The sequence below is a fragment of the Aquarana catesbeiana genome, linkage group LG09 (assembly GCF_042186555.1).
Source record: "Aquarana catesbeiana isolate 2022-GZ linkage group LG09, ASM4218655v1, whole genome shotgun sequence".
In the NCBI taxonomy this organism is placed as follows: domain Eukaryota; kingdom Metazoa; phylum Chordata; class Amphibia; order Anura; family Ranidae; genus Aquarana; species Aquarana catesbeiana.
The window spans coordinates 49,125,838-49,139,189 of NC_133332.1; the positions used below are offsets into that span (position 1 = coordinate 49,125,838).

Below are 13,352 nucleotides of genomic sequence, written 5' to 3' on the forward strand. Positions count from 1 at the left end.
ACTGGATGTTTGTTATTAACTGCTGTTGCACTTGATGTGTCATATGGACTGGATATGTCTGCTACTGGCTGGGGTGACACTTGAATGAATAGCGTCACAGGGATTGGCTGTTTGCTATGTCAGTGACACACTTGTGCGACTAGTGCCACAGGGATTGGCTGTTTGCTATGTCAGTGACACACTTGTGCGAATAGTGTCACAAGGAATGGCTGTTTGCTATGTCAGTGACACACTTGTGCGACTAGTGTCACAGGGATTGGCTGTTTGCTATGTCAGTGACACACTTGTGCGACTAGTGTCACAAGGAATGGCTGTTTGCTATGTCAGTGACACACTTGTGCGAATGGTGCCACAGGGACCTAATGCTTGCTATAGCTGTCTGACACAGTTTTGCAGACCATGTCACTTTCTATGAAAGGGAAACAGCAACTGATTGCGCTTGCAGCTTCTTGTTCCCAGCATCTCTCTGGAAGCAGTGTCAGGCGGGGACAGCTGAAGGGGTGGTGCGGAGGGAAGAAGAAGAGGGATTTGAAGAGTCGGTTATTACGTCTTGCATGAACTTTCTGCAAACTGGGCGAATCTCCTTGCTCAGGGTAGCGCTGAACATCATGACCTGCTTCTCATGAGGAGTCATACGAAATATTTCTTGCACATCTCTGCGCATATCTGCAATGGTAAAAAAAAAAAAAAAAAAAAAAAAAAAAAACAGTGTCACAAAGACGTTTTTGTCCATTCATTGTTAAATTCTGTTTGTAGAGGCCCTTAAATCTATAGGTGGTTGTTCTAAGGGCCATTTCACACCAGATGCAGTTCTGTGCGCTTTTTTCTGCACTAAGAATGCATGCACAGCGTTTTCCATGGCTCTAGTTCACACCAGAGCAGTCAGTTCCGGTCAGTTTCTGCACCTGGAACTGACTGCACTCGTGTGAACTAGAGCCATTGGGATACATGCAAAACACTGTGCATGCATTTTTAGTGCAGAAAAAAAGCGCACGAAACTGCATCTGGTGTGAACTGGCCCTAAATAAGCACAATGGCAGCCAAACCATGAGGTGTTTACATGTCTTGCTATGATATTAAAAAATTATCTACACAGAATTACTTATATGGCAATGAGACCGGTATAAATGCACAAGATGTAAAATGTGACTCAGGTAGGATCTTCCAATCAATTTGGAGATCCTAAGATTATGCAACATTCAACAACAATGGCATTTCATACAATAATTTCCTCTTGCTTATTCCCTCCTCACCTAATTGCTCTAGCATCTTGTCGCATTCATCAAGGATGAAGTGTTTAATGTGTTTCAGATTTAGGGTCTTGTTTCTTGCCAGCGCCAAAGTTCGGCCGGGAGTCCCGACCACAATGTGTGGGCAGCTTTTCTTCAACATCTCCTCATCCTTCTTGATTGCAAGTCCACCAAAAAACACAGCCACCTAGTATGCAAGAAGCAACAAGTTGAATTTCTGAGTATCAAGTTATGAAAATAAATTTCTTAGTTACTTTGCTATGAAAAGTTACAATAAGCCTTGAAGTATATCTGTACTCTTGGATGACCCAAATCCTCCAGCTTCTTCTATATGCCTTGTCATTTTCTCCTCCCTTTATCATGACATTTTCACCCATGTGAGCTTACAGCTTTAATAATGGGGGGTAAGTTATGGTCTTCAAAGAAAACTTATACTTAAAGCAGAGTTCTACTCAAAAGTGGAACTTCCACTTATTCGTCTCCTCCGCATCCCCTCCAGTGCCATATTTGGCACCTTTGTCTTTGACAGGCATTGTTCCCCACTTCCTAGGATTGCACAGTATCTCGGAAGTTCGATCCCCTTCTCCTTCTTGTGCCGCTGGGCCAAATAGAAAGCAAAGCGTACTTCACTGCCGGGTTCCCTTACCAGGAATGCACCGGCTGGGGTGCCAACATCGCAGGCTCCCTGGACAGGTAAGTTCCCATATATTTAAAGTCAGCAGCTGCAATATTTGTAGCTGTTGACTTTAAATTTTTCGTGTGGGAGGGGGTGTCCCTCCTCTTTAAGAACATAGGGAACCACTGGCACCTGTTCAACTGCTGAAAAGCCACCAGTCCTCCATTTATGCAGTTGGCACCATTCTCCGCATCTGTTCTGAAGTCAATGCAGTCATTCAGTTTTGCTGATTTAGTAACACGTTACACCCTGAATACGAGGGTAACCGGTAACATGTTATGAAATGTGAACTGATCTTTTTTAACAGTGTCCACACTGTGCACATTCTTAATTAGCAACTCACCAGAGATACGTACCGCTCTAAAGATTGTCATTACACACTTAACCACTTTCTGACCGCCGCACGCCGATATACGTCGGCACAATGGCAGCGGTGGGCAAATGAGCGTACCTGTACATCCCCTTTAATTTGCGGGCTAGAAGGCGTGCACACGTCACGTACTGCGTAACCGTGCCCGCGGGTCCCGGGGATTCGAAGTTCGCCAGTGTCCCGCGATCGAGGCACGGAGAGGCAGAACGGGGAGATGCCTATGAAAACAAGGCATTTCCCTGTTCTGCCTAGCAACATGACAGATCTACTGCTCCCTGTCATCGGGAGCAGTGATCTCTGTCATGTTGTATTGAGCCCACCCCCACTACAGTTAGAATCACTCCCTAGGACACACTTAACCCCTTCATAACCCCTAGTGTTTAACCTCTTCCCTGCCAGTGTCATTTACATAGTAATCAGTGCATTTTTATAGCACTGATTGCTGTATAAATGACAATGGTCCCAAAATAGTGTCAAAAGTGTCCGATGTGTCCGCCGCAATGTCGCAGTCATAATAAAAATCGCAAATCGCCGCCATTACTAATAAAAAAAAAATAATAATAATAAAAATGCCATAAATCTATCCCCTATTTTGTAGACGCTATAACTTTTGTGCAAACCAATCAATATATTATTGCGATTTTTTTTTTTACCAAAAATATGTAGAATACACATCGGCCTAAACTCAGGAAAAAATTAGTTTTTTTTATATATTTTTGGGGAATATTTATTATAGCAAAAAGTAAAAAAGATTGCTTTTCAAAATTGTCACTCTTTTTTGTTTATAGCGCAAAAAAAAAAAAAAAAAAAAACACACAGAGGTGATCAAATACCACCAAAAGAAAGCCCTATTTGTGGGGAAAAAAAAGAACGTCAATTTTGTTTTGGTGTAACGTCGCACGACCGCGCAACTGTCAGTTAAATCGACGCAGTGCCGTAAATCTCAAAAAGTGCTCTGGTCAGGAAGGGGGTAAATCCTTCCGGGGCTGAAGTGGTTAAATCCAAGCTGTCAGCTTTCCTTGGTAGCAAATTTCCCCTCACCCCAGGTCACTGTGCAGATTCTCATCCAGACGTTAATCATACAAAAGAAAGAAGCAGCTCAATAGCGTAATTCAGTAAGATTTGATCCTCTTTGGAAAGTTCCTGATTGGACAAAACGCATAGAGGCGTGGCCTGCTGCTGGGTGTGTACAGACTGTCATTCAGCCCCTGGATCACTGGGTATTGTGTTACCTCCAGCGCTGGGTGCCAGCTCTGCAAAGCTGTCATGTGTGGAGGAATTCAGAAAGCAGTCGACATGCCTTCTTTATCTTTGATCTTGTGAGTAGTAATTTGTGGACAATAAAAGTGTGTTTACACTATTGGGCTGCTTCTTCTTTTGTATAGTTAATGTCTGAATGAGAATATGCACAACAACCTGGGGGAGAAGGAAATTTGCTACCAAGGAGAGTTGACAGCCTGGATTTAAGTTAGTAATGCCGATCTTTAGTTAAAGAGGCATGAATCTCTGGTGACTTGCTAATAAAGGGTGTGGAGCATGGAGCAAAGTGTGGACACTTAATTGTAAAGATCGCATTTTGAAGATATCACAAACAGCACTTTGATTGAATGGTTTCTTTTTTTTTCGTAGTATATTTATTCATTCACTTGAATTTTATTGCACAAGTTTACAATTATAAAAGTACTGGGGCAGATTTAGGATTAATTTTTACTATATTGATCGTTTTTTTTTAAAATTTGTACAGCGCTGCAATTAATCATTTGATATATACTATGGGGTTGCTGATGTTCAAAGAGGAACTCCCGCCGACCTCCACATTTTTTTCCTGCTTGCCCGATGGTGGTATCTGCACATTTCAAAAACAAACCCATCCAGTGGATCCAGCGTTGTCCCACTGAGCTCCTCTCACGCTTGGCCACAGCTTCGTCCTCCACCGCCATGTTTTCTCCGACATCATCAAGAAGCCCGCCGGCTCTTCCGGGTTCAGCGGGCAGGCCTCTCGTTGACACATTGATAGGCCCACCCCCTCCTCCTTCCCTTGGATGAAAGGCTATGCCTCCTGGGATATGTGACATACATATACTGGGCGGCACAGCGGGCAGTGTACACACCAGGCGAGTGACGTGCACAGGGAGGCAGGCGGACTTTCAATTAAAAAAAAAAAAAGCAAAGACCTATTCCTGCAGAGAAAGGGAGAAGGGGTGGAGAGGATGATGGTCCGCTTTAATGTTGCTGCAGTAAATGTGTGAGTTTTAGCACGGTTTTGTGTATTTATCCATAAGCGCAGTGTAAGGGAGGAGTATTTATCTGCCTCTTGTGTTGTTATTTTTCAGTAGCAGGGAAATGTTGAGGACTGCAACCCAGGAGTATCACACGACACACACAAACCCACACTTCTTACAAGAAATATACTGTAAATGCCAAATGTTTCTCATGTATAGTAGAGATTATATTACCACAAACTGTTCACAGTAACTGAGGACCCCCAAAAAAAGAGAAAAAAAATCAAAATGAAGGATATCCATATTCCCTCACCTTCACAGATGGCATGTACTTGGAGAATCGTTCATACTCTTTGCTGATCTGAAATGCCAGCTCTCTGGTGTGACACATGACTAACACTGAGATCTGTAGAAAGATAAAAATGTTATAAGTTGCAACTACTAACAGATGTCACACACAGAAAACTTAGATATTGTTAGGACAAGACTTCACTCACCTGCCCTGTAACAGGCTCCAGCTGTTGTAGCGTGGCCAAGACAAACACTGCAGTTTTTCCCATGCCAGACTTTGCCTGGCAGAGAATGTCCATGCCCAGGATGGCTTGTGGAATGCACTCATGTTGTACTGTTGACAAAAAAAAAGCAAAGAGTATAGTGTTCATGCCTGTACTGAAAAATGAAGATTTGCCATCTTATAGAGAACATCTATTTATGCTAATTGTGCCTAGGGAATGCCCTGGAAGATACAGTTTGTCTTGAAATGCCATCTAAAAACAGCAGCACGCTACCTGCACCTTCATTTCATCTAGATTAAGATTTGGTGATTTGTGCCGCTCAACCTTCTCCTGAGAGGAAGATGTACATGAGGGCCTACAATGCAAAGATTTCCCCACCCCAGCTTCATTCATCCTGTGCATCTCCCTGTTTTTGTTTTTTTTTGTTTTTTTATATTTCCTCCCATCAGTAATGAGGTGTAAGCTCTGACATGAGAAAGCAAAACCCTGCCTCTATCAAGACGGCTGCCTCCACACAGACAGTGCAGAAGAAAGTATGGTAAGCCTGTAATTGGGAAAGATCAGGCTACTTTTTTGGGCACAGCTTCCACAGTACAGATCCTCTTTAAAAGCCATTGCACACTTTTAAATGTTTTTGTTTTATTAGTAGAAGCAGGCATTAGTGTAGTTCTATTCCCTGGTGTTGTTCGTTTGTCCTACCTTGCAACGATGGGCTCACATGTTGTGGTTGCAGTTTTTAGGGTCACAATGTCCAGATGAAATGCCACACCACTGCTAAGAGGTCCAGATACAACTTCATTCCATTAAAGTCAGGGGTACAATCCCAAAAAATAGTCAAAGCGTTTCGGGAGTCCAAGCGCCCGCCAAACAGGCTGCCGATAAGTCCTGTGCTTGTAATTCACACTGGAAAAAAATATATAATTGTAGGTCCAGCCCACTTTTGGATTGTTCACATTGTTGCCAGTCAAGCCCTGATGAAGGGGAGCTTGGACCCCCAAAACTCTTTGGCTATGTTTTTTGGCTTGTACCCCCAACTTAATGGAATGAAGTTGTAGCTGGACTGCTTAGCAGTGGTGTGGCACTTTCAATCCTGGGATGTAGGGGAACCACGACCCTACAAACTGCAGGCACAACATGTGAGCCCATCGTTACAAAGTAGGACAAACGAACAACACAGGGAATATAACTACACTAATACCCACTTATACTAATAAAACAATAAAACCATTTAAAAGTGTGCAATGCCTTTAAAGGAGGACCTGTACTGTGGAAGCTGTGCCCAAAAAAGCAGCCTGATCTTTTCCCCATTACTGGCTTACCATACTTTCTTCCGCACTGTCTGTGTGGAGGCAGCCATCTTGATAGAGGCAGGGTTTTGCTTTCTCATGTCAGAACTTAGCAGTGGTGTGGCACTTCAATATCAATTCTCGTTACATTACATGCCATAGAGACTGTAGAGATTCGCTCTTGGGTGTAGAAGCTGCCTGGCCAGGAACCAGATCATTTACATCAATAATTTCAGTTAACCCTACGGGTCCCAGCACTCTTTCCACTTTCTTAGATATTGCCTATGGCTGGGCCTTTTAGAGGACTGCTAGAAAATATATAATCAAAAATAAATAAATAAATAAATAAATAAATAGAGGCCGGTCCCAATGAAGGTCTTTGCACTAAAAAGCAAAATATGTCTTCAGAATAAATGCAATGGATATGACGGATACTGCATTATTTAGGCAATTTTACAGCAAAGACTACTTCAAATACAAATTCATCATGGTTCCCTTGTAGTACTGCATCTCACTGATCTCATAAAACACTAATGTTTTCATACATCTGCATGGCAGTATCAGACATCTCATTCTGGCTACGGTGCCTGCATGGGTTCTGGGCGCATGCGCAGTGGCGTCTGTAGGCCGGTCTGGATGACATCATCCACAGCAGCACCGATTGAATGATTACGGACGGGACGTGCATACAAATGGATGCTGCAGCAGCATCTCTAGCTGTTACCATACCCCTCGGATGACTCTAGAGTGGCACCTGCTTGTTTTTTGATGGTTCCCCTGCCAGGTATGGTGCATTCTCTATGTAACAACTTTATTGATATCTTTTGAATGTTGTCCGTTTTGGTGGTCGTTTTACCAGCATCTGTGGTATTTCCCTCTTTTCCCTTTCCAGGCGACATAGTGCCTAATGATTGATTTATTGGGGATTGCTCTCCTAGTGTTTTGTGCATTTTGCTTCTCGTTATTACCAATATGTGAAGTTTATGGGAATGATTGCTATTAATATTTTTTAGATGTGCTGTTGGATGTCAAATTTCCCCTTCCATAAGATGTTACTAGCTGTTTAGTTAGGTGAGTTTTCATTGTTTGACAATCATCAACAATTATTATGCATTATTTTGTTTCATCTATATGTAATTTTTTGTACATCCGTGTAGATGCATGCATTCCCTGATTCCCAAACAGCCGCCTTATCTTACTTGTTTTTAAGCACACTGCCGAATTCTGACTATACAGTAAGTTTGAGTTTGGTTTTGATAACCTATTTTTATATATATTAATTACAAACATATATATTCAGTACGGCGGCTCCCTGTATGCCCTCCTTAAGCCCGTGGATATTTGGTACCTCTGGTTAGAGCAAATTTGCTTACTGTGGCTTATGTTCCAACTTTACTCACACACACAGTATTTCACAAAAGTGAGTACACCCCTCACATTTATGTAAATATTTTATGATATCTTTTCACGTGGATTAGGTGCTCACCTTGTGGGCCCATTGGGGTTAGACAACTAGAATACATTTTTACCTATATTTATGTGTTCAGCATTTCTATGATGTTTATATATCAAATGTATTCATTTATATACAGTTGTGCTCATAAGTTTACATACCCTGGCAGAATTTATGATTTCTTGCCCATTTTTCAGAGAATATGAATGATAATACAAAAATTTTTCTTTCACTCATGGTTAGTGTTTGGCTGAAGCCATTTATTATCAACCAACTGTGTTTACACTTTTAAAATCATAATGACAACAAACTACCCAAATGACCCTGCTCAAAAGTTTATATACCCTGGTTATTTTGGCCTGATAACATGCACACAAGCTGACACAAAGAGGTTTGAATGGCTATTAAAAGGTAACCATCGTCACCTGTGATCTGTTGGCTTGTAATTAGTGTGTATAAAATGTCAATGAATTTCTGGACTCCTGACAGACCCTTGCATCTTTCATCCAGTGCTGCACTGATGTTTCTAGATTCTGAGTCATGGGGAAAGCAAAAGGATTGTCAAAGGATCTGCAGGAAAAGGTAGTTGAACTGTATAAAACAAGAAAGGGATATAAAAAGATATCCAAGGAATTGAGAATGCCAATCAGCAGTCTTCCAACTCTAATCAAGAAGTGGAAAATGAGGGGTTCTGTTGAAACCAAACCACGGTCAGGTAGACCAACTAAAATTTCAGCCACAACTGCCAGGAACATTGTTCGGGATGCAAAGAAAAACCCATAAATAACTTCAGGTGAAATACAGGACTCTCTGAAAATGTGGTGTGGCCGTTTCAAGATGCACAATAAGGAGGCACTTGAAGAAAGATGGGCTGCATGGTCGAGTCTCCAGAAGGAAGCCATTACTATGCAAATGTCACAAAGTATCCCACTTACAATACGCCAAACAGCACAGAGGCAAACCTCAAACCTTCTGGCACAAAGTCATTTGGAGTGATGAGACCAAAATTGAACTTTTTGGCCACAACCATAAACACTACATTTGCAGTGGAGTCAACAAGGCTTAGAATGAAAGGTACACCATTCCTACTGTGAAACACGGAGGTGGATTGCTGATGTTTTGGGGATGTGCGAGCTACAAAGGCACAGGGAATTTGGTCAAAATTGATGGCAAGATGAATGCAGTATGTTATTTAAAAATACTGGAGGAACATTTGCATTCATCAGCCAGGAAGCTGCGCATGGGACGTACTTGGACATTCCAACATGACAATGATCCAAAACACAAGGCCAAGTCGACCTGTCATTGGATACAGCAGAATAAAGTGAAGGTTCTGGAGTGGCCATCTCAGTCTCCTGACCTCAATATCATTGAGCCCCTCTGGGGAGATCTCAAACGTCCAATTCATGCAAGACAGCCCAAGAAATTACAGGAACTGGAGGCTTTTTTGCCAAGAGGAATGGGCAGCTTTACCATCTGAGAAGATAAAGAGTCTCATCCACAAATGCCACAAAAGGCTTCAAGCTGTCATTGATGTTAAAGGGGGCAATAGACTGGATTAAGAACTGGGGTAAGTAAACTTTTGATCAGGGTCATTTGGGTAGTTCCTGTTGCGATTATGATTTAAAAAGAGTAAACACAGTTGACTGATAACAAATGGCTTCAGCCAAACACTAATCATGAGTGAACGTTTTTGTGTTATTAATATTCTCTGAAAAATGGCCAAGAAATCATAAATTCTGCCAGGGTATGTAAACTTAGGCCTCATGCACACGAGACGCTGTTAACGAGTTCCTGACCGGCGCATGCAGATGTACGTCGGCAGAATGGCACGGCTGGGCAAATGGACTTACAGGTACGTCCATTTGAATTCCCGGCCGTGCCATTGCGCGCGCGCAGGTCGGGAGCTCCGTGAGTCGGGTTGCGGGTCCCGCGGACTCGATCGCCGCGGGGATACCTGTGATCGCCTCACGGAGAGGACGAACGGGAAGATGCTGATGTAAACAGCATCTCCCCGTTCTGCCTAGTGACAAGTGTCACTCGATCTCTGCTCCCTGTCATCGGAGCGGAGATCAGTGACGTCACACACACAGCCCATCCTCCTACAGTTAGTAATCACTCCCCTAGGACACACTTAACCCCTCCCCGCCCCCAGTGGTTAACCCCTTCACTGCCAGTGTCATTTACACAGGAATCAGTGCATTTTTAATCGCACTGATCGCTGTATAAATGACAATGGTCCCAAAAATGTGTCAAAAATGTCCCACATGTCTGCCATAACGTCGCAGTCACAATAATAATAAAAAAAAAAAAAAAAATAAAAAAAATCGCTGATCGCCCCCATTACTAGTAAAAAAAAAAAAAAAAAAAATAATAAAAATGCCATAAAACTATCCCCTATTTAGTAAACGCTATAACTTTCGCGCAAACCAATCAAACGCTTATCGCGATATTTTTTTTTTACCAAAAATATGTAGAAGAATACGATCGGCCTAAACTGAGGAAAAAAAATGTTTTTTATATATTTTTGGGGGATATTATAGCAAAATGTAAAAAATAATGCTTTTTTTTCAAAATTGTCGCTCTTATTTTGTTTATAGCGCAAAAAATGAAAATCACAGAGGTGATCAAATACCAACAAAGCTCTATTTGTGGGAAAAAAAGGACATCAATTTTGTTTGGGAGCCATGTCGCATGACCGCGCAATTGTTAGTTAAAGCGACGCAGTGCCGAATCGCAAAAAACGCTCTGGTCAGGAAGGGGGTAAAATCTTCCGGGGCTGAATCGGTTAAACTCGCGTTCAGAGGCAGTTGGACACTTTTTTCAACTGCCCCTGAACCCATTCAATGTTATCCTATGTGTCCATGTACACCACTGGGTCTCAACTCCTGTCCTCAGGACCCACTAACAGACCAGGTTTGCAAGATAATTGAAATACATCACAGGTGATATCATTTGCTGCTCAGTGATTGCAGTATTCTAGTCTGCATCTCCCCAAGGTAATACTTAAAATCTGGCCTGTTGGTGGGTCCTGAGGACTGGAGTTGAGAACCACTGGTGTACACAGTCTCGTTTTTAGGCAGTTGCATTTAACCTCGTTTTTCCAGAAGCAAAAAAATGGGTTCAGACGCAAAAGTTTTCCACGTTTCAGACGCCAAACGCGGCTAAACGCCGGTACCGCGTTTAGCCGCGTTTGCGTTTAGAAGTGTTTTTAAAGGAACATTTTACGACCCGACTTTGGGGCCTCATATCTCGGGGCCACTTGGTGCTAGGAACCCCAAATTTGGTGTGCAAACACAGTGGAACTAGCACTACAACATATCCAAAACTGTGTTAGCACACCAAATTTGGGGTTCCTAGCACCAAGTGGCCCCGAGATATGAGGCCCCAAAGTCGGGTCACAAAATGTCATTCTCTGCTGCAGAAGTGCTTGACATTTTGCAACACGACTTTGGGACCCCAAATCTCGGCGACACTTGGTGCTAGGAACCCCAAATTTGGTTGTAGTGTAATGCTGTAGTGCTAGTTCCAATGTGTTAGCACACTAAATTTGGGGTTCCTAGCACCAAGTGGCCCCGAGATACGGGGGCCCAAAGTTGGGTCGCAAAATGTAATTCTCTGCTCTGCAGACACTTCTAGACGTAAACGCGGTAAAACGCGGCAAAACGGGCGTTTCTAAACGCCGGTTTCAGCTTTTAAAAACATGTGTTCAGCAGAGTGTGTACCGGCGTCTCGTGTGCATGAGGCCTTATGAGCACTGTAGATGTTGCTTATGTTTTCTCTTTCTTTTTACGCCTAAATAGTGCCTTAAGCTCCTGAAGAAGCGCTCGGCGACACCACTACTCTACTACACATCAAGCACTCTGGAACTAATCCTACTTTATAGAATGAACTCTTTTCCTATGTAGTGCACCAAGTTGATGTTAGAGTGGTGATTAGGCACTTTACAGGCAGTATACTGTTTGTGTAAATGTATTATTTATTAAAGATATATTTTTTACTTTCAATTGTGTACCGGTGTGCCTAAAAAAGTCCAAGTTCGATGTTCTACTATCTATTTCCAGACGTCCCATTCTGCTTTTTCATATCCTTTATTGTTTATATCCCATTAGCCTCATTCACTCACCTTCTGATGGATGTTCAAATCCACAGTCCACAATGGCACGAAGTAGTTCAGGTTTCAGGAGGAAATCTCTGAAGCCAGAGCTGTGTATTGACACATAGGAACCTTTCATCTCCTTCTTGACCGGAAGCTCCTGGGAATCGCCCCCAGTCTGGTTATCCACCTCATCGTCCTCGTAGTCCAACAGCTCATTGTCTACGTCTGTTTCTGCCATCTTTAACTGTACTGTAAGGATCTGCAGGCGAGTCTGCATAGAAAAAGATTAGAGTCACTTTGTACGCCTTCACAAGTTTCCTGTTTGTTAGGAATGTTCTCTAAAATTCAGACAAGATTGACATTGGATATTTACCCAGGATTGGGCTCTAAGCTTTTATACCTGATACAGTATCCTAAATAAAGTTTATATAATATTTAAAGATTTGGTACAGAGAAACAAAGGATTAAAAACAAACCACATTACAAAGCTAAAAAGTATTAGCTTTAAAGGCCAAATCCATTCACCCACTTATAAATGGTTTGATGGCAAGCTGAAGGATATGGCGTGTTTTTATATTTCTGTCTTCCCAGAACTACAATGCTCCCACCCAGCCTTCATTTTACTATAAGCCGGGCAGGGAGTTGTTAAAGGGCCGAGAGGCGACAGCGGGAAGGAGTTAATGAGAGCCTGTGACAGCCCCTTAACCACTTCCCATCCAGGCCAATTCTGACATTTCTCTCCTACATGTAAAATTCATAATTTTTTTGCTAGAAAATTAAATAGAACCCCCAAACATTATATATGTTTTTTTTTTTAGCAAAGACCCTAGAGAATACAATAGCGGTCATTGCAACTTTTTATCTCGCACGGTATTTGCGCAGCAATTTTTTGAACAAGTTTTTTTTTTCAAAACAGTTTCATGCTTTAAAAATAAAAAAAAAAAAAAAACAAAACATTAAAGTTAGCCCAATTTTTTTGCATAATGTGAACGATGAAGTTACGCCGAGTAAATAGATACCCAACATGTCACGCTTCAAAATTGCACACGCTCGTGGAATGGCGCCAAACTTTGTTACTTAAAAATCCCCATAGGCGACGCTTTCAAAATTTTTACTGGTTACATGTTTTGAGTTACAGAGGAGGTCTAGGGCTAGAATTATTTCCCTTGCTCTAACGTTCGCGGCGATACCTCATATGTATGGTTTAAACACCGTTTTCATATGTGGGCGAGACTTACGTATGTGTCCGCTTCTGCGTGCAAGCTCACGGGGACAGGGGCACTTTAAAAAAAAATGTATATTTTTTTTTGTTAATTTGACTTTTATTTTTTTAGTTTGACACTTAAAAAAAAAAAATGTGATCACTTTTATTCCTATTACAAGGAATGTAAACATCCCTTGTAATAGGAATATGGCATGATCGGTCCTTTTTACAGTGAGATATGGAGTCAATAAGACCCCACATCTCACCTCTGGGCTGG

The 13,352-nt window shown here is 42.1% G+C and overlaps 1 protein-coding gene across 1 annotated transcript in view; it reads right to left on the reverse strand.

Annotated features, from left to right (window-relative positions):
* Positions 1-13,352, reverse strand: part of DDX39B (DExD-box helicase 39B) — a 41,537-nt gene that overhangs the window by 16,907 nt on the left and 11,278 nt on the right. Inside the window, exons 2-6 of the mRNA XM_073598457.1 lie at positions 11,899-12,142; positions 5,016-5,143; positions 4,832-4,924; positions 1,254-1,437; positions 548-666 (exon numbers count right to left, since the gene is read on the reverse strand). Coding sequence (XP_073454558.1) covers positions 548-666; positions 1,254-1,437; positions 4,832-4,924; positions 5,016-5,143; positions 11,899-12,109 — 735 coding nt within the window. The 5' untranslated portion in view covers positions 12,110-12,142. The remainder of the gene's footprint in view (positions 1-547; positions 667-1,253; positions 1,438-4,831; positions 4,925-5,015; positions 5,144-11,898; positions 12,143-13,352) is intronic.